Below are 25,052 nucleotides of genomic sequence, written 5' to 3'. Positions count from 1 at the left end.
AAGAGAATATGGACATGTGTAAACATGTATGTATTTGTATGTATGCTCACTTGCAGGTTCCAGAGGAAATCCATTGATGGAAGCTTTGGTTCCAGTGATGGTAAGAGAATTCCTTGATTCTTATCCCAGAGCCTCCCATCCACAGACTTTCTACAGAAGCAGTACTAGTGAGAAATGGTTTGATAGTTGGTAACTATTGAGATATGGAGCCCACACAAAGAACCTGTACCTGGAATGCCCTTCAATTATTCATAGGTTGCTTGCTTGCCAACCATTCATCTCTTTTACAAGTTGTCTCCGCCCTGGGATGTAACTGCTCACACCTGTTTGTATCCCTAGGCTGACTTGGAAGAGCAGTGAGAAATTGTTACGCCAACTCTCACACAGTGTACTTTCCCCTTTGAGATTAAAAAGGCTTTGTGCATGTATTTGTTCAAGCATCTAGAAAATCAAAATAGTTGAGACTAACAAGCACAATAAAAAAAATATAGTCATTGAAGAACCCAGCATAATTAAATATCTGAGAATTCCCACAAAAGACTTTGTCTGATATTTTTATTAAAACTTAAAAGCTTAGTTTGAGCCGAGATTACCATAAACTCCTAAACTATTTGGGAAGGGAGTGAGTGAGACTTGAAAGCAGCAGGTGGGATGGACTTCATTAGAAGGCAGGTGTAGCCGATATTTAGTTATACACTTTCCACATGAGTCCGCAGAATCCTAGAAGATACCAACTGGCTACTACCTCCACCCAGCAGGACTTTCTCCCTTTGCCAGAAGGCTTTTTGGTGTTTACATATGTCTTCCTTAAGAAACAGCTAGTCTGTTTTTCCAGCTGCACTCCCAACCTGGCACTTTGTCTTAATAAACATTCAATTGCCAATATAAAAGACTGAAGAAAACACCTTCTCTTGAAGTTTTGAACTGCTAAGCTCTGTATTTACTGTTGTTTATATAATGTTTCAATCAGTTTGCCTGGAGTGACTAGAAAGATTGAAGGTGTATTCATCTTGTTCATGTGGATCCACATGTCAATGGTAGTCCCTGCGGGGTATACTGTGGACAACTTCTATACCAGAGGATCCTCCGCCTGCAAATTGAGGGAGGGTAGCTTTCAGAGTTGATGGAGTATGGTGCTCTGGTCTGTTTCCCTGCCAACCCCTGCACTCTCTACTTACGCTGAGGGATACTGGGGGAGAGGAATCAAGGCTCACATCCTCATGTGCAATGTCAGAAGACCCCACCAATTTCTTCTCATGTTCTCCTGGAGTAAATGGCATTATATCTTTATTGTTACATAAGTCACCATACAGAGATAGTTTCATGGCTGGAGGGGGGGAGGCGGTATGAGGCTGGGTTGGCAAAGTGCTCCATGCCCTGCATTAACTCCCCAGCACCACATAAACTGGTCAAGTTGGTGCATGCCTGTAATCCTAGCACTTAGGAGGTGGAGGCAGGGTGATCAGAAGTCTTTCAGACCATCCTCTGCAGTACATAGTGAGTTCAAGACCAGCCTGGGACATATGAGACCCTGTCTAAAAGGAGGTGTCGGGGGAGGCTCAAGTAAATGTACTTTTAGAATTATTACTAAGTCCTAGCTCTTTCTCAGACCACAATTTTTTCAATATTATAGAAATTATAAAATTCATAATTCTTTGTTGTTGCGGATGTTCCCTGCAGTGTTGGATTAAAGGATACTTCCTCCTTGTGGCAACTACAAGTGTCTTGGCCAGACATGGCCCAATATCTTCTAGGGGTAAAACTGGAAAACCACTAGTTTATATACATCAGCTGCTAGGTACAGGTGGAGGACCCCTAAAGAAAATAGGGCTTTTCTTCTATTCAGAAAGTAGAAAACAGGTACACTTTCCAAAGGGCTTTGAAATAGGGAGGATTTAAGCAGCTTTTGTACACAGAGAAACTACAGGCAGAGCTGGCAACTCCTCCAGGGTCCCACAATCATGGGTGAGCCAAGACCTAAGTGACCCAAACAAGAGCAGAAGAGAGCAAGCCCTAGCCACCCAGGGAAGAACCGGCTAGCAACCTCCAGGCTTATGGAGCTCAGCCTGGTGAAATCAGCTAGAGGGAGAGCCAGAGAGGAGTGTGTTGTCATGAGACAGCCACAGGAGGAACAGAAATGTCTTTCTCTGCCATGAGCAAGACCAAGTGTCTGTGAGGAGCAGGAACTCAACGGAGCTCCAAGCAACAGGAAACACTCTAGGGACTGGACTCAGCAAACGCTAAAAGCAGACTCTCTAAGCAGAGGAAATCCCATGAGACTTGCCATGTTGTACTTACTGGCCACTCACTGGGAAGCTGGACACTGCTAACGTGTGGTTATTATTTTGCTGTGTGTGAGTGACACATACATATATAGATACATACATTTGTTATGCCTCTTAAAATATATACAGTAAAATAGATTTTGCAAAAAGAAGATAAGATTTAGAAGATAGCAGGACAACACATCTCTCTCTGTCCATTGTCTAACTAGCTGGGGAGGCTGCTTGATCTCTCAGCACCGCGATTTTACCATTTTTAAAATGGTGGTAATAGCCCCCACCTCTTAGGGCTGTTGAAAAGTCAAGCGTGTCTGGACACAATGCCTTCTCTTCAGTCTGGAGCCATGGCAGCATCAGTCACGGCAATGAAAGCTTCAGGAGTGGCGGCTTTTGTAATAGTGCTGCTTGCAGCCAACAGGAGCTGGAGCAGCTACCAAACTCTATGCTGCAATGAAGCCAGCACTGACCCAAGTGCAAAGGAGACAGCCAAACATTCTCACAACATTGTCTGTGCTCCAAATCTAATTTGTAACATTCAAAAGTCTGAAGCCAGGCTGGGAACAGAGCTGGGAATAGAGCTCCGTGATAAGACTGTTTGCACATCACAGGCAAAGCCCTAGATTTGGTCCCCAACATGCACCCGTATGCCCCCGACACCCCACATAAAAATGTGTCTAAAGATAATAACTTCTCAGCTTTGAACCTGGATGTAAAAGCATCCATGATATTGACATCATGCTGTGTATTTAAGAGCTAGCCCAAGGAAGTGCAGAGACCACTCTGCACTTAATAGTAAATAATAAATATATCAAGCTCAGAAACAAAGGGAGCATGCATTCTGAAGGCCAGAGTCTACATCCTGCAGGCCCTGGGAACACCCTTGCCTGCCAAGAACTGCATTAGCTCCATGTCTCATCCACCAGCTGAGGCAGCTCCCTTAGCCCATTCGCCAAAGGGAGACAGGAAAACGAGTCTCTTAGGCAGTCACGTTTGTCACCTGCCTGGAAATTTTGAATTTTGCTCTTAGTTATTTTCCCTGGTGGAAGAAATCAATAGGGACACAGTTAATTAAAAACCACATAATGAAGCCTGGAGAGTTGGCCTCAGAAACTGACTTTTTGAGAGTCCATCAATGGAACAAAGTCTGAAAGTGGGATGGAGAAAGTTGATTGTGGGGCTGGAGAGAGGACTTGGAGGTTAAGGCAACTGGCTGCTCTTCCAAATGTGCTGAATTCAGTTCCCAGCACTCACATGGTGGCTCACTACCATCTGTAATATAAGATCTTGTGCCCTCTTCTGGTAGATAGGCTTATATTCAGGCAGACACTCTATATGTAATAAATAAATAAATCTTTTTAGAAAAGAAAGTTGACAGTGACTAGGAAGTGTTTGGAGCTTTTGCATTTTTCAGTAAAATCACTGAAATGTATTGAGAGCCAGATGTTTCTGTGTATTAGGTTTGTTTACTGAAAGTACTTCCCTACCACAACATAAGACACTGGTGAGTTGCCTGGGGATATAGTTGAGTGGTGGAGAAATTGCATGGAATATGAAAGGCCCTGGATTCAGTTCCCAAAATCATATTGAAATGGGAGAGAAAAAAGAGGGAGTGAGGAAGAGAGAGAGAGAGAGAGAGAGAGAGAGAGAGAGAGAGAGAGAGAATGAATCACTTGTATCGGTCATGTGACTGGCAAGGTCACCTCTCAGAAAGAGGAATTGCTCAAAATTCCCACCAGCCCTTTAATATCTAAATCCTTGCCAAAGTACAGAGAGCACCAAAGAAATGCTGTCTCAGACATACATGGTTCCCCGGAGAAGGGGAAAGGGACAAGATCTCCTGAGCATATTGGGAACATGGGGGAAGGAAGAGGGAATTGAGAGAAAGAGAAGGGAAGAAAAGGAGGGGAGAGGAGGACATGAGGTAGCAGGAAGATTGAGTCAGGAGAAAAATACAGGAGAACAAGAAAAGAGATGCCATAATAGAGGGAGCCATTATAGGTTTTAAGAGAAATCTGGCACTACAGAAATGTCCAGAGATCTACAAGGATGACCCTAACTAACAATCTAAGCAATAGTGGAGAGGCTACCTTAAGTCTCTTTCCCTGATAATGAGATTGATGACTAACTTATATGCCATCCTAGAGCCTTCATCTAGTAGCTGATAGAAGCAGAAGCAGACACACACAGCTAAACACTGAGCTGAACTCCTGGAATCTAGTTGTAGAAAGGGAGCAGTAATGAGCAAAGAGGTCAAGACCAGGCTGGGAAAACCCACAGAAACTGCTGACCTGAACAAGGGGGAGCTCATGGACCCCAGACTGATAGCTGGGAAACCAGCATAGGACCGGACCAGGCCCCCTGAATGTGGGTGACAGTTAGGAGGCCTGGGCAGTCTATGGGGCCTCTGGTAGTGGATCAGTATTTATCCCTAGTATAGGAATGGACTTTGGGAGCCCATTCCACATACAGGAATACTCTCTCAGCCTGGACACATGGGGGAGGGCCTGGGCCCTGCTCCAAATGATGACAGACTTTGAAGATCCCTCATGGAAGGCCTCACCCTCCCTGGGGAGCAGAAAAGGGATGGGATAGGGAGTCAGTGGGGGGCAGGGGAGGAGGAGAGAGGTGGGGAACTGGGATTGACATGTAAAAATAGCTTGTTCCTAATTTAAATTTAAAAGGAAATATATATATATATATATATATTTATATGTGTGTGTGTATATATATATATATATATTTATATATACACATATAAAGAAAAGTCTCAGATTCCCTTGATGACTTTGGCTCCAGCCAATACTATGGCACTGGGCCAGAGAAATTGCCTGGCTGCCTGCTAATTTGTAGCCTCTGCTCTCAGTCCATTTTTCCTAACTCTCAGAAATGGATTAACTGGAAGGAATAACACCTTTCCTGATAGTCACATAGGAGGCTGAAAGTATTTCCCTGTTTCATGTGATGGGGTGACTCCAGAGACACCCCTAGAGAGAGGGAGGTACTCTCAGAGAAAGGGAGGCACTCTCCTTGTTACTAGGAGCTCTGAGCTTCACTGAGAATGTTAGCATCTGCACTAATATGTCAACAACCTGTTAGCAACAGATGTGCCTGATCTACCTCCTTAGTATCCCTCAAAATAACTGGAGCTTTCCCTGACACTGTCCATTGCTGTGATCATCATGTGTGGCTCTAGTGAGGGTAGTAACATCCTTCTTACAGGTAGTTAGGGTGCTTCTAAATGATACAATGAATAAACCCCAAACTATTGTGACTTAATAGCAGACCATTACATCTGCTGTCTCTTCAGTGGTGACACTTGCTATGGTGATCCTAGACCCAGGCCCCTTCACTCCTAGAACTTTGCTGTACTGCCAAGTTAACTTTTCTTATGTAGGGTCAAATGGTAAATGTGTTAGACATTTGGAGATGTATGGTCTAAGTTGCAACCACCCAAATTCGTCATTGTAGCACAAAGCATATCTGTACTCAAATGAAGGTAGCTGTTTTGATTGAACTTTGTTCTTGAACATTGAAATTTTAATTTAGTGTCACATGTCACACTATTAATTTACATGTCACAAACTATTATTCTTCTTTTGAATTTTCTCTACAAACTAAGAGATTTACAAATAGGTCTTCGGCTGGCTGGTGGTGGTGCACACCTTTGACCCCAGCACTTGGGAGGCAGACAGGTGGACCTCTGTGAGTTTGAGGCCAGCCTGGTCTACAGAGTGAGTTCCAGGATAGCTAGCTAGGGCTGTTACACAGAGAAACCCTGTCTGGAAACCATATGGAAAAGAGGTGGCAGACTAGATGTGGCCTTGAGGACCCACAGTGATGATTCCTGTATTAAAGTGGAAAGAAAATCAGATTTAAAGACGGCTGCTTAAGTGACTCAACTACTTCAAGTCCTGAGGTTTTATTTCAGCAGCTGAGAGTGAAGCACGTCTCTAGTTTTTGTTTTGTTTCTTGCTGCAGGCTCTGGAAATATGGCCGTGTCACATCCCATTGCTGCCAGTACACCTGAAGGAAGCAGCTACGGTGCAATAGGTACTTCCTACAATGAGTCCTTTGGTAGAACTTTGTCTTTATTCTGCAGAGATTAGTGCAAACAGTCCTCCAGCCACTAATCATTGTGAGCATGAGTAAGCCAGCCGCCAGGTGAAGCTGTTCTCATACACAAAAGATGAACTGGCTGGATGTTCTGGAAAGTTCCTTCCAGGGCTCTCCCTGGCTCTATTGTTCTGTTTCTTGGATCTGTTAGCTACACTTGCACAGAACTCACCACAGTGGTTGCCATCAACTTCCAAGGCTCCCTTGGGACTTAAATTTTTTTTATTACATTTGTATTTATTTGTACTGAGGGTGGAGCATTTCCTCTATACATTTTGGTGATCAAAGGACATCTTGCAGTGGTTGTTTGTGTCCTTCTACCATGAGGGTCCCAGAGGTTGAACTCCCAGATCAGTGGGTGTGGCAACAAGCACCTTTACCTACTGAGCCATCTCACCAGCCCCTCGGGTACTTAAACTTTATTTATTTATTTATGGTGTGTGTCATATATGTGCACATGAGTGGATACTTTCTATCTCAGTTCTCTCCTGCTACTCTGTGGGATCTGGGGATCAAACTCAGGCCGTCAGGCCTGCGTACAACGTCCTCTACCAACGCTGCCACCTTGCGCTGCCACCTTGTCAGCTCCCTGAGGAGCTGAGTTTAGGGCTTGCAAGATGTGTCACAGCCAGCCCCTGTCAGCTGACCAGTTGCTTCCTTCTCAGTGTCAGTGAAGTAGGGCATTAGAAGACTAAGTCAGTGCTGCAAGTGAACACGACTGTCGCTAAACAGTCCTTTGTCCTGACCTAAGTTCACAGTGAGCATGCTCAGTGCCACCCAGTTATTCACTGGGCAAACCTGGAAGTCAATAAGCATCCTGGGCCACCTGTCCCTGCCATGACACCTGTGAGCCTGTGAATAATGTGCCTTAAACGGTCTCCACAGAGGGCCTGTAGTCCTGCTCTTTTATTCTGTAACTTGGAGCATTTGGGTTCAGTACAGGCTACTTATTTTTAGTTCTGTTAGAACTGGATTTTTTTTTAAAAAACCATCTGAACCGAAGAAATACAGCGGAAGGTAGGCCCAGCCCATGTGCTCAGGCTGCACAGAGTCCATCTGCTCCAGAACGTTCACGAGAACAGAAGAACCCGTCCCATAATGCCGTTGGCATTATGTAACGATAGAAATGGCATGTGGGGAATCTCTCTGGATAAACAGTCTGTGAGAAATGTACAGCAGTTGAATGTGTGTGTGTTTACCCACATGCATGATAGAAGCTATAAATAACCCTGCACGTGCATGCTTATACATCTGTGTTCATATCTTAAAACGTGAAACACAAAATACAAGCACAAGGTTATTTTTGCATCCGGATATCTACAGAGCATATGCCATTCTATTCTTTTTAGTCAGCCCTAGAAACAGACAAATCAAGTATAAAATGGGATACAAGAAAGAATGGTGTTCACTTGAGAAGGCATCAGAGGAGCGTGTCTTCTTGGCAGAGAGTTAATTTGGGCTAACAAGTTATTTTCTAGACTGAGTAAGCATTGCACTTTTGGCAGAGGAATGGACTCTGTAGACTGTCCTTGGCTTTTAAAGGCAGATGAGTTTTCTGTTTCAGATGAGTCGAGTTCCAGTCCTGGAAGACAGATGTCTTCCTCTGATGGTGGGCAGCCATGCCACTCAGACACAGACAGCTCTGTGGAGGAGAGTGACTTTGACACCATGCCAGATATTGAAAGTGACAAAAATGTGATCCGGACCAAGGTACCAATGCTCCATGACCGTAGTTTTTGAAATGGAAGCAAGTTTGGTAGTAAAATAAACTTCACCAGGGCCAGTTTCCTTAATTGTTTTTCCTTCTAAGGGAGGTCAAATCTTCTGAAGGATTTAGATGAAACATAGCTAGAACCTAAAACAACAGCCTCTGCATCAGATGGAACAGAACAGGGCATCCCATAGCCTCAGCACCCGAAGCATTTGTGAAGAGGAAAGGATCAAGGGATCCAATCACATGGAAACCGACATTTGTCTCAGGGCTGCGCAGGAAAACAGTCCAGTTTCTGTGCATATATCACTTGAGAGCTTTCTGGCATAGGTTTAATAATTGTATTTTAAAGATATGCGTATAAATCACACAGTTTCAACTGTATGAAAGTTGGGAATGACACAGCAAGCAGATCTGAAAGCTGAGTAGGCAATGCTTGAGATGTGGAACATATTCAGTACTCCTGGTAGGATTCCTGCATCAGCCGGATCCTTGATGTGCCAAGGAGAATGATAGTGTTTTTATTGATATGTCCAGAGAAAAGCAAAATTAAAGAAAATGTCTTGATGAATAATTTTAATCCTCAGGGGCAACTAAACTGATCTTTCTAAAGTTCTCCCTTGTGTCCTATACAAGAAAAGCTGGACACTGCATTCTCTTCCTATTGATGTCCTAGATGTTCCTGTACCTGTCAGATCTGTCGAGGAAGGACCGGAGAATTGTCAGCAAAAAGTATAAGATATATTTTTGGTAAGTAGATGACCAGTGGGATCACCATTTCCTTAAAAACATTGAATTAAGCCGGGTGGCGTTGGCATACGCCTTTAATCCCAATACTTGGGAGGCAGAGATGGTGGATCTCTATGAGTTCAAGGCCAGTCTAGTCTACAAATCGATTCCAGGACAGGTTCCAAAGCTACACAAAGAAACCCTGTCTCAAAAAAACAAACAAACAAACCTTGAATTGCTTAAATCTATTTTTCCCATGTGTGTGTAATCTGCAATGCTAGAGATCAAACCCAGGCCCACACATAATAGGGAAAGCAAGTCCTCTACCCCTGGACTACATTCTCCATCCCTGAATTCTTTACATTGACATTTTTCTTTGTAAAAAGCTATTGCCTCTTATATCACAAGGCATGTTATGGATGATGCCTCAACTTGTAACAAGAAAGACCTGTAATGTGACCATCTCATGGGTGTGTCCTTCCACTTAGCCAAGAGAGCAGAAAGCTCTAGACTAACTGTGGTCCTCTTGTGCCAACACCTTGCCCCTGCATTTTTATTTTCTGAAGAATCCTCCTATTTCCGGATGCTGAGATTAGAATGAAGTCAGGGAGCCAAATGGAATCTTATAGCTGAGCTATCATTTTGGAATTGTTATTTAAGACCCTCCACAAGTTATTCCTCACTTGTTACTTATACTCCAACCACATTTAATCCAGGGGTCATATGGTTATATACAAAGTAGATCTCATCCTGTTTTAAAATGATTGTACAGAGGAGGAGAAAGGAGGAGGGAGGAGAGGGGGAGGGGAACTTCAACTCATTGAGTGCCAATAGTTAGTTTTAAATACATAATTTCAGGCATGATGGCAATGTCTGTAACCACAGCTCTTGAAATCTTCAAAGGTTCAAGATCAGCTTTGTCACACAGCAAGTTCTAGGCCTGTCAGGGCTACATAGCAAGACTCCGTCTCCAGTTAATCAAATAAATGAGTGATTAATGATTTCAGTTAACAGTGCAATGATTCTTTGCTATAATCAAATCAATAGGAGTAACCAAGGCAAGCTATATTTACTTCCCTCTGTCCAGTTTGGTCCAAATCTGTCTACCAAATGTTCAAATGCACAGGAAAGGAGAGGCAGACCAGAATCAGGAGCTGTACCCTTAGTTCCTAGCTGCTTTTGCAAGCTAAGTGTGAGTTTGTAATGGGGAAGCCATTCTTTATTAAAGCTGTCACATTGGGGTCACCATTTGTGGTTCGTTCTGTCACAGGAACATCATCACCATCGCTGTGTTTTATGCACTGCCTGTGATGCAGCTCGTTGTCACCTACCAGACTGTAAGTGTTGCCCCACCCACACGCCCAACTTCTGTTCAAGGGGAACGCCTTCACTCTGGCTTGCAGGGAGCATACAAGCAAAACACTCATACATATAACATAGATAAATCTTTTTCAAACAGTTTGAAAGCAGTTTCATGGAGCTAATAAGATATTAAACCAACAACAAAGAATTAAAAATCAGAAGAAAAAATTCACACTAAAACAGCTTGAGGATGTCTACTGCTCCTTCATAGAAACCCTGAGTCCAAGTCACTAAAGTAGGAATTTAATTCGGATCCATATTTCTAAGTATACAATTTCTAGAAATTACGAGACTTGAGGAGGCCTGTTTAGAATGATATGTGATTAAGGACATTTTATGCACAGTCCCTCAATTTTCACTCTGTATTAAAATCATGTGGGGTACTTTTAAGAATCTCAGGGTCCAAGGTAGAACCCCAACTAAACATACCAGGGCTTCAGGATGTAGAACCATGCATCAGTATTGTTTAAATTCTCTATGATTTCTCTGTAGAGTCAAACTAATGTGGTAAAATATCTAGTCCATTCATATTCATTACATAATGAAGACAAAGACTTTTTGAGGTTTGAACACCACTGTTTGTCATCTAAATATTTCTACATCCATGGGAACCCTGTCAGAAGCTACAGCTTGCTCTAATGGAGATGTGATAGATAAGGAAAACTAGATAATTCCCCACTGGCTGCTTGGTGGGCACTCAGAGGGTGGGACATCTCTATTCCCTCTGAGCCCTTTCCGTTCTTTATGACTTTGGGTAAACTCAAAGGATGGAGAAAAGCCACATTTCCTCTTCTCTCATTTGATTTTATAGGTGGTAAATGTCACTGGCAACCAGGACATCTGTTACTACAACTTTCTCTGTGCTCACCCCTTGGGTGTCCTGAGGTAAATCTAGCCCTCTGGTTCCTTGTAAAGCATTTGAGATTCTTTCTGTTTAATTTGACTTAATATTTTAAAAACAACTGTGGAAAACTACTCAAGTCAGGAAAAAAAGAGGAATTAAAGCCAGATATAGAGATCAGTTACCTCATGAAGTAAACATTGTTAGTATCACCATTTTAGATGAAGATGCCAAGGCTTAGACAGGTATGGATTTGTTGAATTTTATTCCCTTGGTCCTTACTGATGTCAGAATTCATCTATAAACCTGGTTGTTCTAAAGACCCCAGAATTTGGTGAAAGAAAACATCTTCCTCTCTAACAGAGTGGAACCAGCCACTGTTGGTGATGCTTCTGTGCTTATCCTGAAATTCACAGTTGGAAAGCTAAAGACTGACACACTGTGGGTCTGCTGATGAGAGTCATAGGTGGGGCTTAATTGCTTGTCTGTCTCTGGACCAGCTCTTCCTCAGGACTCATGCTTTGCCAGGGCCATGAGAACAAGAGATGATCAGGTGGGTATTAGGGATGGTGAGCAGACATCTCTGAGAAGTTACATTAAGTCAAATGAGCATCTTCAAATCAAGAAGTTAGATTAAAGAGGAGTTCTGGTGATTGTCCAACCCTGAAGGCTCAAGGAAAGGCATTCCCCAGAGCACTTTTGCATTCAGTCTTTGAGTCCTCGTGATGGCTTTCACACCACCATTTCTCATTCATCTCTATAGTGCCTTCAATAATATTCTCAGTAACTTGGGCCATGTGCTCCTGGGCTTCCTCTTTCTGCTGATAGTGTTGCGCCGGGACCTTCTCCATCGAAGAGCCCTGGAAGCTAAAGACATCTTTGCTATGGTGAGGAGAAAGTGGCACAGACCAAAGGCAAGAACTGGGAAGGGCCATGATTTCAAGTAGACCTGCAAAGGGGAGGGATGTCTGGCTCGATGATGTGATTTTAAATTGTGTGTAGAGCCACTTGAGGCCACCATTTGGGGTTGTCTTTCTATTAACAACCTTTCTCCCTTTTTCAGGAGTATGGGATTCCCAAACACTTTGGTCTCTTCTATGCTATGGGCATTGCACTGATGACAGAAGGCGTGCTCAGTGCTTGTTACCATGTCTGCCCTAATTACTCCAACTTCCAGTTCGGTAATTAGAACGTATATCAGTGACATAGACTTGAGTTACAGGAGTCTTCTCCTGAAGCCCTTCCAAAACCATCCAATTCAGTGCGAGAACTAAAAGGCATTTGGGGTGAGCTGAAATGATCAGAGTGTACCTTGCCACTGAGCAAGATTTCTGTATGTTATACCTTTTCTGTTGTTGTTATTGTTCCCTCTGGCCACCATTTAGTCTAGAAAACACTACACTGAATGCTGATGCCAGAATGAGACACAGTGTCAGGGGCTAAGCTAACCATCACTGCCCTTTGGGCTTCCCTCCATGTAACTTACCTAGTTGAGCAGTTAGACTGCTCTGGGGTGAAAGTAATGGAAAACTCCATTTAAACTTAACTAAATGATAAGGCCATCACACTGACTGCTCACTATCTGGAAGACAGAGAGAAGAGGGGCTTTGTGACTGGCTTACCCGAGGGCTCTGCCCCTGTCGTCCCTGAGTGACCCTTTGTGTTGTTTTCCTCTCAAGGGTAAATTTCTCTCATAATGCCAAATGTACCCATAGCAGATCCTGGCTTAAAGTCTCCTTCGCCAGGTTCAGAGAGGGGTCAAGGTAGCCTGTAGGAACCTTTACTTAGAGCAAGGAAACATCTTCATAAGAAACCTCGGGATAATGTTCCCTCATGTCTCAGTAGCTCAAAAGGTCATAAGTACATCCCTGAATCATTTCCTTGGTAATGGCTAGCTCACATCTAGACTGCTACATCCACCAGCTAAGGAAATTGGATTAACTTTGGACCATTCAGACCCATCCCTTCCAAGAGTAGGGTTAACTTTTCTGAGGCTGGAAGGATGTGCAGTTCTGAAATAAAAAAGATGGTAGACACAAAGTTAATATTAAAATGTTGTTAAGAATGAAGAAGGATCGGTGGTGTCTGCCTATAAATTTAGCACTTCTGGGAAGCTGAGGTAAAAGAAATCTCTAGACTACATACAGTGAGACCCATCTAAAAAAGACAAAAGAAAAAGAGGATAGAAATGAAGAAAGTAAGGGCTGTACACTGCCACCCGCACTCAAATATAATGATTTTTAAGTAAAGTATGGTTGTTGTTGGTTTTTTTTTTTTTTTTTCCATACAAGGTCTCACTATGTAGCCATGGCTATCTTGGAATTTGCTGTGAGACCAGGCTGGCCTGGAACTCACAGAGATCTGCCGGTCTTTGCCTCCTGAATGCTGGGATTAAAACTGTGCCATCATCACCACATAGCACAATCCACAGGACTTCTTAATTGCCTGGCTTGTGCACTTTCTGTTTCCTGTTTAACAAATTTCTCCCCAGAGTGTTAATTCCCACCTGAGCTGACTGTGAGTTTTTATTTCCCACATCGGCATTAGCATTGGCCACGGTCAGGCATTTAAATATCTTACGGAAGTTTTGAGTAGCAGCTCATTATTGTTTTGTTTCCTGTCTCCGTAACTGTACAGCAGCTGGGCCTCATTTAATGAGTAGCTGTTTCCATCAGCGGGCTATTACACTATGCATATAGACAGAGCATTGAATGTGGCTATGTTTCGGAGTGCTGAGAACACCTTCCACCTGACACCCGTTTGATTGTCACTGTGCCTAAACTATCACCATTAATTAGAGGTTTTGATTTATTTTGTCACCATTGCACAATACAAGGTTTAGAATGTGCATACCCTTGCAAGTAAGGTAGCTGTTTACTTAGCGCATCATATGTTTTCCTTCTGTGAACCATACATAATACATGAGTGAGTGGGAAGGGGTTAGAATTAGAAGACACAGGATCTTCCTAGAGCATGTGCCTGGAGGGACTGTTATGTTAGAGACCTCTACATGTGAGCAAATGTTCCACTAACTACAGCTAGGGGGCGGTCAGGAGCTGAAGGAAACTTGGAGTGTGGTTGCTAGTCACCCACTGAACTTCTTGTCTTGGATCCTCAGACACTTCCTTCATGTACATGATTGCGGGCCTCTGCATGCTGAAGCTCTATCAGACCCGCCACCCAGACATCAATGCCAGCGCCTACTCTGCCTATGCCTCCTTCGCTGTAGTCATCACACTTACCGTCCTTGGAGTGGTGGGTCCCTCTCCCTCTGCCTCCAGTCTGGCTCTGGAGAAGTGTCCCCTTTGGGGGGATTTCTGTTGTTTGTGTCTCTTTGTTGGGCTTCAGGTGCATGGACTTGGGTCTGTTCATGGCATTCTGGCTGGGTTCCAGATGATGGTTTCTAAGCAACTAATAATTGCCTGTAAAACTCGCAGAGTCATGTCAAAACTGGAATACATACATCTTCTAAGCTGATTGGAGAAACCAACCTGAAGGAGAAACTGCTTCTAAATGTGCATGGACAGCTGTTGCTGGCTGCCTTCACTTATTTGACGCACATTCTCCCCAGCTCTAGAGCAACTGCCTCTCCATCTCTTCCTCTTCCTGTTCTCATTTGGCTAGACAGCCAATATTTTTTCTATCCACTGTACAGAAAGATCCCTGTGAGTTTTGAGGTTAAAACAAAAGCAAAAACAAAATGCACACAAGGCTAGGTGGCATTTAAAAACATTTATATTCTTTGACAATTTCATACCTGTATTTAAAACATCTAATGCATCTACCCCTAATTCCCTCCTCCCACCTGCTCAAGCCACCCCCAACCCCCAACACATTCCACTCCAAGCCTTCATGCCTTCTTCATTTTTATGTTTTTATAACCTACTGAGTCTAATTAGTGCTGGATGCATGAGGATGGGTGTAGGGCCATCCACCTGAGCATGAACTCTACCAATACCCCACACACCACCCCCCAAAATGACTCTCCCTCCCTCAGCAACTAGCAACTGCCAAGTACTCCTCAGCTAGGGGTGGGGCCTTTTGAGCCCCTCCCTATGCTCACTGGAAGGTTGCTTGGCTTGGTACTTGCAGACCTTGTGCAGGCAGCCACAGCTTCAGTGAGTTCATGACTACAACTGCCATGTCATGACCAGAGGACATTCGTCACCGTCCTCCAGCTTTCGTCTTCTTGCCACTCCCCACTTCCAACTTGTCCACAAGGCTTATGGCTAGTGGATAGACTGTCCTACTTTAGCCTGAATGCTCACAGTTCTCAGTATTGTGACAAGTTTTGAGACTTTGTATTAGCTGCAGCCCACTGCAAAAAAAAAGATTTTTTTTTTCTGGCCATGGTTGAGAACAGTGCTCATCTGTGGACATAAATATAAATATTCAGAAGGTGGTTTGGCAACATGTCTTTTTGTAACAGCTAGTTTTTGCTTGATTTTGTTTGCTACTCTAAGAGATAGTGATTGTTCAGAGTTCTCTAGGGAAAACCAGATCACACTAACCCCCATCTTTATCCCTAGGTGTTTGGGAAAAATGATGTGTGGTTTTGGGTCATCTTCTCCGCAATCCACATTCTTGCTTCTCTGGCCCTCAGCACCCAGATCTACTACATGGGCCGCTTCAAGATAGGTGAGTAAACACATGAGCTCACTGCCCAGGGGAAGCAAGCACAGGGTCAATACTCATCCTCCACGACAGTGTTGCTAATCACCATGGACATGGGCGAAGACTGGTTATCTCTAAGGATGTCCTCCTTCTTATGGGATCTCAATAAGCTGTAACCACTATTTCTGTTTCTCATGCCACATAGCTGAGGTTGCAAACACTTTTCAAACTACCAAAAACTCAAAGGGTGTTAGGTCAGGTAACAAGTTGCAGGACAGCCAGGACTACATAGAGAGACACTGTCCCCAAATTACAAAAGGGGGGGTCACTAGGAGAGCAGTGCGCTCAGTAAACCACGAGCCCAGCATTCTCTAAGGCTAAATGGTTGTCAAGAAGGAATCATACACTATTTCCAGATACAAGGACTGAAACTTTTGAGAGCAGCTTTCCTCCTCAACTGCTGCCGACAGTGTGGACTGGAAACTAGCTTGTCATCCCCTGACAGTCAGTCAGTCATCACACCCTGGAGATGTGTTAGAGCATTTTTAAAATGATTTCACCACATAGGAAGCCCACATAAGTAAAATCTCATTTGTATATTTCAAGATAACTCATTATGTGTAAACACAGACCTGCCCAGGGGAAAGAAGGCAAATAAAAAGCCACAAACAAAATTTGTGAAAAAATTGAAGTCATGAGGCAGACTAAAGGATATTAAAAATAAGAAGAAGAAAGGAGGGAAGGATGGAGAAAGGGATGAAGGGATTGAGGGAGGAAGGGAAGGAGAGAGGGAGAGGGGTGAGCTAGGAGCAGAACTCAGTGGTAAAGCATGTCCTTAGAATGTACAAGAGCCTGGATTTGATCCCTAGCAATAGGAAGAACAAAAGAAAGGGAGGGAGAGAAAAGAACGGTAAATAAATCTTCGTTACAGCCTAGAAGGTTCTCAGATTGAAATTTAGAATGGTTGGTCCTTCAAAAGAACACTGTAGAACATGCCTGCTCTTCCTACGTCTGGCTCTGTTCTGTGTTTCAAGAGGTCCAGGCCCATCCAGCATCCAGTGCCCACTCACAAGCCTTGCAAGTAGTAATGGCTTGGTCATTCTTTGTCCCTGGAAGTGTGCACTAAAGGTAGTCTCTGACCTTAGGGAGAAGAAGATTCATGGGGAGGAGGCGCTACAGGTCCAGGAATATTTGGGGAGGGAGTTTTGAGGTCCAGTAACCCATTAAATGATCTAGAAGTGGAAGCTCCCTTTTCTGTATAGATTCCTCGACTGAAGTGCAATGAAGACCTCTAAACTGAGGGTCCTCTCTTGCCCAAAGCAATCCAGTGAAAACAAGTATCTCAAAGACTAGAAGATCAAATACAGCACACTCAAACTGGGTCTGGTAGTGTATACTGCTGACTCAGCACATGAAAGGTCAAAGGGACCAGCTTGGTTAAATAGTAAGGGCCTGTTTTAAGTACAGACACACACACACACACACACACACACACACACACACACACACACACGCATAATGCTCCCCCCCACACACACACATAAATACACTTGGGTCTTTGTGACTTAGCTTTACCCTTAGACAGTGATCTCCAAAAGGCATTTGATAAGGTGTTCCCATATTCCAGACCAAAATCTGGGAAGTCATACAAATTATCAAAAGGAAACTAACTTCCTCCCAGGTTCATGAACACAGAATCAGGTACTGTAACAATCCCTGTCACGGTCATGTAATAGCAATGACAGTGACATGCAAACAGTCATATAACACTGACTCATACCATAAACACCTCATATACAAGGAAGAGTTCATATGAGGACCACACAGTGATCTATGAGGCTCACAATAGGAAAGAGTTGTTACATACAAAGATTGATGAAGATTCATTCCCAAAGTGATGGGTCACAAGACTTACATGGTGAGAAGTATGTTAAGGGAACTCAGGGCAACCTGGGATCAATAGCAATGCAACCCTACTACCCTTAATTCTAGAAGAATAGGGATGAAATGGTCACTAGAATGTCTTGGGGAGGAAGTCCCTTAGAAAGGAACTTTGGTTGATAAACAAGTTCAGTCTGATGTGGCCTTATAGGGAGGTCCCCCACGGATGGTGCAGGTGCATGGCAAGGGGGAAGGGCATCTGGAAGACAGACTTTAGTTTTGAGTTCTGTATCCAGGGACCCTTGCTGAGGTGGTTTTATATTTAGCAGAGTCAAAACCTGCTGTTAAAAATAAAAGATGTCAGGTTTGTCTAAAGGCAGCTTGAGGGTGATTGCTTTCCTACCAGCTACATCCCCATCGCCACAGGCAGCATCGTGGGACCCTGAAGGGAGAGACAGATTCTTCAGTTGCCAAGAATTCCATTAGGAGAGAGTCCAAGACAGGGTCTGAAGGCTGATGGCTTTCAGTTCCAGAGAACAAAGCAAATTGCTTGGGCTTACAGGTTTGCAGGAGAGAGAGTGGGAAAACATAAACCTAACCTATGTGTCACAAGTTACAAGCCAGGAAAAGTACTAGATAAAAGTAGGACCTGGTGAGGTTGGGCTTACTATTGCAAAGGGGATGGAGACTGCAAAGCCACAGCAGGCTTGCTTATCCACTCTGTCCTGACAGGCTGTAGGGAGAGGTGATCTGAGGCCTGGCTGGAGGGTAGTGGGGAAGTACTAGAAGCCCTGTGACCTAATAGCTGTTTGCTTGTGCCAATGATTGGGTTTAAAGTTGGTGCACAGGCAGGAGGCTGCATTCATAGACAGTGGTTTGGCCATCTCTAACCTCTCCACACATTTCCTCGACACCTTTGCTTTCTAATAACACATTCCCTTCTCTGCAGTTCTCCAGAGAGCACACAGTAAAGGCGACGGTGGCAATGCAGAGTGTGTTATAGGTGACAGAGACCTCAGAGCCACTGGCCCAGATCACTGTGCGTCCTTTGTGTCAGACCCTAGGAATTAGACCTTGTGGATTACTCCTAAGAGAAAATGAGTTCCCACAGCAAGTGGAATAGAAGGAGGAAGAGGAAGAGTCCTCTGCATGTTCTCTGGGGAGGGGCTTTCTGAGTGTCTGAGACAGGCAGAGTCCGTGCGTTTCATGGGGGAGTAAACATCACTTTTACAAATGCCAAGTAAAGCCACCGCTTTAAATAAATACATGAATGAATGAATGAATGAATGAATGAATGAATGGAGAGGTTGTTGACCTGTTTGGCTTCCTTCTTACAGATCTTTTCTCTCTCTTATTTCTTCTCTGCTTCCCACTGATTCAGATGTGTCTGACACAGGTAATGCCCTGCTGCCCTTTGTCCAGATCTGAACAGTTTCTAGACCCGCCTGGCTGTCTGCCAGCTCTGCCCCCTGCCTTGCCCTTCCAGCTCAGGCAGTGCAGGGGAGGAGGAGCCAGAGAAAGTCCCAGAAGCCAGTCTGCATAGCAAACCGTGCTAGGGTGCATCCCTTCAGGGCCAGGCTCCTTCCTCCTTGTTAAGTTCACCCCAGCCTAGCCTTGAAGGGGAGGAGAGACCCAACAGAGCTGGGTCCACACTCAGCAGTGCTGGCTCTGGCTACACTCAGGCATGCTTTTGATGTCAAGACATGAATGGTTCACAGGAAGAGAGCCTCCCTTTGACCTTGACTCTGAACGCAGCAGCTGGAACTCTCACACTGATGCCGTTCCATTCCAAATGTGCCTTGTACACACCTACATTAAAAAAAACCTTTCTGGTCTGTCTTTCTCACTTCGTCTTAACTCACATTCCTTAATAGTTTTTACTGTTGCTTCCATACTGCTACTCTTTGTTAACGTTCTTCGTGTAGCCTGAGATCTCTTGGTTCAGAACTTAGTAACTCCTAACTGCACTAAGAAGGATAGATCGGAACCTTTACAAGTCAAGATCCCCAACCCCCCACTATGGAGGGCAAATGTTTGAAGGTAGCTTCAAGGGTCCCATTACATCTCCACTGATAGGAACCCTCACCAGAAAGACCATTAAACAATGGACGTTTAGCCGAAGGAAGCAGAAAGGTTGCAGCTGCCTGCCATTCATGGCCTTGGCAGCCTTTGTGCCAAGTGTGATGCATGCACATGGCACACCCTCCAAGACAACATCATTTTCTAGAACAGTGCTTCGTAACCTCCTGAGACCCTTTAATACTGTTCCTCATGTTGTGGTGACCCCAGCCATAAAATTATTTTCGTTGCAACTTCATGACTGTAATTTTGCTTCTGTTACAAATGTAAATTTAAATATCTGTGGTTTCCGATGGTCTTAGGCACCTGTGAAAGGGTTGTTGACCCCCAACGTGGTCAAAACCCACTGGTTGAAAGCTGATGTTCTAGATCATATATTTATTGTTCACTTTCCAGATGTAAAGCATTCTAATGCATTTTAATAGAGTATAGATGACATCCTGCTTTTCCCAATCATTTGAGACATGACCTTCAGGTTATTTCCCAGTCTATGTATTTTCTCTGTGTGCTCTTACCGTATGATTGTGTCAACACAGATCTGGGCATCTTCCGAAGGGCTGCTATGGTGTTCTACACAGACTGTATCCAGCAGTGCAGCAGACCTCTGTATATGGTAGGTGCATGCTCCTGTGTCCTTGGCCATCTCCCAGAAGTCCGAGGAGCAGTGGGAGGGCTAGGCTCGGAGCAGAGACTCAAACCTCCAGGAATCCAAAGAACCAGATGGCCTGAGGTGGCTGCAGTCCAGTCAGTGGGGAAAGATTCGTGTTGCTTATTCTTTTTAAAGGGAAACTACAGTGGTCCTGCCTGTATAAATAAAATAGTTGCTGGTTTATAAAAAAGATGAAGGAAATATATAAATACACATGCATACACGCATGCACACACACAAACACCCCAAACTTTTAAAATGGTATATATGTTTTAGTTTTATTTTCCTTTGTGAGAACTTCACACATGAGTACCTCATCTACAATACTACTGACTCTTCCTCTGCCTTCCCAAATTTATGACCTCTTTAATTATTATTGTTACATATATGTGTAGATATATACATACATACACATGTATATGCAACCTACTATATGCAACCCGTATGTACGTGTGTGCAGGGCTGATCACTTAGGATGGGAAAACCTGTAAGGGAGTTCCTCCCTGGAGGAGGCTTATTCTCCTTCTCCCAGTAGTTACTGACCACCTGCAGCTCTTCATCTAGGGGTGGGACTATGTGGAATTTACCCCATCTATGTTAGCATGTCAACTGGAATACACCAAACTTTTAAATAGTGATAATTACTGTGGGGAGAATCAAGGCAGAATGCCTTTATAGTAAATAATCCAAAGAGGTGGCCTCACGAAAGTGAAATTTCACGCTATTAATAGTTTTACCAGGTCAGCAGGTGTGAACTGGCACGGCTCTGAGCAGATGGTTCCTTCTGGTCACTTTCCTTAGTGCCATTGGTTTTGCTTACCGTCACTGTGATAGAACACTTAGACCAAAAGCAACTTGTGGAAGAAAGGATTGATTTGGCTTGCACTCCTGATCACAGTCAGTCACTGAATGAAGTCCAGGTAGGAACTGAAACAGAGACCATGGAGGGATGCTACTCACTGGCTTGCTCCCCATGGCTTGTTCGTCCTTTCTTATACAACATGGGACCACCTGCCTGGGGATGACACCACCCACAGAGGGCTGGTTCCCTCCACATCAGTCATTAATCAAGAAAATGCCCTTTTATGGAGGCATTTTCTCAGTTGAGGTTCCCTCTTCCCAGAGGACCCAAACTGGTGTCAGGTTGACAAAATACTGCCCAGCACAACTGGGAACTTTCATTTTCCACATTTTCACCTGCATGCGTTTTTACAGCAGGAACATTTTTTTTTTTGCATTCTTTATTTTGCTTTTTATCTTATTTAACATATCAATCCCAGTTCCCTCCCATCTTCCCATGCCCCCCACCAACCCTCTCCCTCCCCCATCCCACTCCTATCCTCTCTCCAGGGAGAGTGAGGCCTTCCATGGGGGATCTTCAAAGTCTGTCACATCTTTTGGGGCAGGACCTAGGTCCTCTCCATGTATTTACACTGAGAGAGTATCCTTCCCCTCCATGGGGGAATAGGCTCCCAGAGTCTAGTCATGCACTAGGAATAAATATTGGGACAGGAACATTGTTAAACTGTGTTATTTCTTGGTGGTTAGAATATTCCTTTAATCTCTCCCCATAGCTCTCATATTATCTATTTCTATACTAAGCCTAAGAGACTGGGGCAGAAGCCTTGCCTGACTTCCTTGGACATTGACCTTGGGAAGTAACCAATGGGAAGTCCGCTTACATCCTCTGAGCCCTCAGCCTTGGCCTTTACATGGTTCTGTGCTCAGATCTGATGCTGTCTTCTGCCCCGGAACACAAGAATTCAGTAAGAGCCCAATTAATAATCTTCTAACTAGAAGGGTTTCTACACTAAGAAATACGGAGAGCCCTTAGCCTTACAAGCTTGGGCAGGAAAAAGCTAGAGACTTGAAGCAGGAGTTTTCTCTAGAGGAAAACTATAAATCCTATTAGAGTCTACAATTTGGGGAATTGTGCGTGCCTGGGCTGAAAGGCAGGTAAAGCAATTAATGCATAATTGCAGAACAGTTTCAGCTTTACAGTAAAACTGAGCAGAAGGTTCGGGAGCCTCCCCACGCTCAGGGCTCCTATACACGTAGCTGTGTCTACTGTGAGCGCTCTCATCAGGCACCGTCAGCGCCACCACCAGGCTGTGGCCCACACAGTGCTGACTCCTGCCTGGTCCCTTGTGTGGGTTTAGACAAATTCATAATGTCAGGTTTCAAAGTGTACATAGCACCACGAAGACAAATCCGGCATGCCTAACACTCCTTTGTGTTGCCTGTTTACCTCTCCTTCCTTTGGCTACAGCCAACCTCTACAACCTCCACAATCTTAAGATTGTGGGTTAGGAGTGAAAATTAACTCTGACATTTAGTTCTGACTGTGCAAGTCCAGGCCACAGAAGAATCCTCACTAAGTAATAAGTACATGTCACCAGCCTCCTGCTGAGAGGTGGTTCCAGCTGTTAAGCTCCACTGACCCCTGTGGAGACAGCTACTCCCTGCTTTGCAGCAGACCAGGCTTTTACACAGCTGTCCTACATCCCTTTGTGGTCAGGTCTTCCTGTCCAGCCTGGCTGGGGAAAGTGTCTTTCCACAAGGTCATCGCTTTTCCACAGGTGACACTTTCACCCCAGTGACTTGCTAGCAAAGGGGCCTCTACTCTAACACTCCCTTCTCTCTTTTCCAGGACAGGATGGTGTTGCTCATTGTGGGGAATCTGGTTAACTGGTCCTTGTAAGTGGAATTATGGGTAATAATGTTCTTATCGTTATTAATATCTGTACTGTTCACTGTAGAGTTCTTTGACAGGGAAATCTTAAACTAAGGAAACTATAACACTGCTTGTCCCAGGAAGAAAAAACAAAACAAAACAAACAAACAAACAAAAACCCAGAAAACCAACACAACAACAAAAACACTAGGAGTCTGGAGAGATGGATCAGTTGGTAAAGGCCCAATGCCGTCAAGCCTGACAAACTGAGCTCAACCTCCAGAACCCCCTTGGTGGAATTTGAGAGCCAACTCCATTAGTTCTCCTCTGACCCCCCCCCACACATACACACACACACACACACACACACACACACACACACACACACACACACACCGTAATGTGTTCATATATACAAATGATAAATAAATAAAATATTTTAATTAAGTAAATTACCAGGAAGCTCTTGTAAAGTGCTAGGGGCTTCTTGATGCATTGATAGAATTTGCCCAACAAGACAAATATCTATGTGGACACATTGATTGGATGGATGAGTAGATGAATGGATAGATGATTGAGAGAAAGGAATAAAGGAAGGGGAGAAAGGGGGGGGGAAGGAAAAAAAGGGATTTTGTCCATGAGTGGAAAAAAAAACAGCATACTTTTAAATTATCTTGTAGAACTTTGCATAATGACTATTAAGGAAACATTAGGGTTTTTTTGTTTGTTTGTTTGTTTTTGCAAAATATTTCTTCCTTAGTTTGTGGTGTGTGTGAGAGAGACTTTGCTACTTCTTTCTCTCTTTTTCTGTTCCTGCCATATCACTCTCCTGCAAGTTGTCCCTTTTCATCTTCTTGTCCTTATTTGACCAGATGAGTATAAAATAGAGCTGCAACAGATGCACTTTCTCTGCTAGTTGAAATTATCTTGTGCAACCTATTCACACTTGGAACGCTTGAGATGCTTCTTTGATATCTCAAAAATAAGTAACTTTGGATGTTTTTATTTATGGTTCTTAGCTAATGTGTTTCTCTGGCTCTGTGACTTTTGACTCCTTTTTCCTGATACACATAAGGGCACACTCATGAGACACGATAAATGACCTCTTTCCTCATACAGCTCTGTAAGATGTCAGTTCCAATAAGATCTGAGGTTTGATGCCCCATAATTCCATGTTTCCCTGGCAGAGGGGCTGTCTCTTTCTTTGTTGTTCAGTATAGACATAAAGTAATTGAATATGAATTTTATTTTAAAAGAATAGCTCTCAGACAGGGACTCCTGTAGCCCAGGATAGCCTCTTGCCCCCACCTGACTGCTGGGATTATAGCTATGTGCTAAAGTGTCTGTAGCTCACCTCTCTTCTTCTGTTTGGTGATGTGGACAGAACTCAGGGTGTCCTGCATGCTACCCAAATGCTTCTCCACAGAGGTGCATGCCAGCCCAGGCCCATTCTTATCTACTCATTAGAATGCTATTTCTCTTAATCAGGACATACATGCAAACATGTGTGCAAGTGGAAGCAATCTATGATTGAGCTTCAGTATTTACAGATCCCCTATTTGTAAATGTCAGCATCTATTTACTAATTATCACTCATTTATGTTTTCCCCCTAAAGGAATAATTCCCATATGGCCCTGAGGAAGAAGACCTTTGGTGTCTGTGTGTGTGTGTGTGTGTGTGTGTGTGTGTGTGTGTGTGTGAGAGAGAGAGAGAGAGAGAGAGAGAGAGAGAGAGAGAGAGAGAGAGAGAGAGCAGACAGCAAGAGCAAAGCAGCACACAAATCAGTTGCTAATTGGTGAATCTGAGGAAAGGCCACCCGAGAGTTTTTAGTGAACTGAGGGTTTCAGAATATGCAAGGATGGCAGCTCATGCATAAGTTAGAACACAGTCAGCTGGACTATAAAATTCAAGGCCATTAATAACAGCCTTGCACTTGAAATACTTAGGAATAAAATTTGAGAGATGTGTGGAATCTTTCTTCTGAAAATATAATTGCCTTGTTAGGACACATAAAGAAAATTTAGCTAAGTGGAGAGAGATGTCAGGGTCTAGGGTGGAAGACAGATAGCTGTTCTCCAGTTAATGTGTGAATTTAAAATCAATGGCTTTTATTACA

General features: G+C 43.8%; 1 protein-coding gene across 1 annotated transcript in view; it reads left to right on the top strand.

Annotated features, from left to right (window-relative positions):
- The window catches only part of Sidt1 (SID1 transmembrane family member 1), an 84,519-nt gene that overhangs the window by 53,834 nt on the left and 5,633 nt on the right, over window positions 1-25,052 (top strand). Inside the window, exons 10-22 of the mRNA XM_051191524.1 lie at window positions 57-100; window positions 6,261-6,332; window positions 7,960-8,105; window positions 8,783-8,856; window positions 10,106-10,172; window positions 11,009-11,082; window positions 11,802-11,925; window positions 12,102-12,219; window positions 14,157-14,293; window positions 15,568-15,676; window positions 18,915-18,929; window positions 20,149-20,225; window positions 22,912-22,958. Coding sequence (XP_051047481.1) covers window positions 57-100; window positions 6,261-6,332; window positions 7,960-8,105; window positions 8,783-8,856; window positions 10,106-10,172; window positions 11,009-11,082; window positions 11,802-11,925; window positions 12,102-12,219; window positions 14,157-14,293; window positions 15,568-15,676; window positions 18,915-18,929; window positions 20,149-20,225; window positions 22,912-22,958 — 1,104 coding nt within the window. The remainder of the gene's footprint in view (window positions 1-56; window positions 101-6,260; window positions 6,333-7,959; window positions 8,106-8,782; window positions 8,857-10,105; window positions 10,173-11,008; window positions 11,083-11,801; window positions 11,926-12,101; window positions 12,220-14,156; window positions 14,294-15,567; window positions 15,677-18,914; window positions 18,930-20,148; window positions 20,226-22,911; window positions 22,959-25,052) is intronic.

Source organism: Phodopus roborovskii, unplaced genomic scaffold (genome assembly GCF_943737965.1).
Source record: "Phodopus roborovskii unplaced genomic scaffold, PHOROB, whole genome shotgun sequence".
Classification (NCBI taxonomy): domain Eukaryota; kingdom Metazoa; phylum Chordata; class Mammalia; order Rodentia; family Cricetidae; genus Phodopus; species Phodopus roborovskii.
The sequence above is the reverse complement of the archived record's forward strand: the minus strand, read 5'-3'. Positions and strand labels throughout refer to the sequence as shown.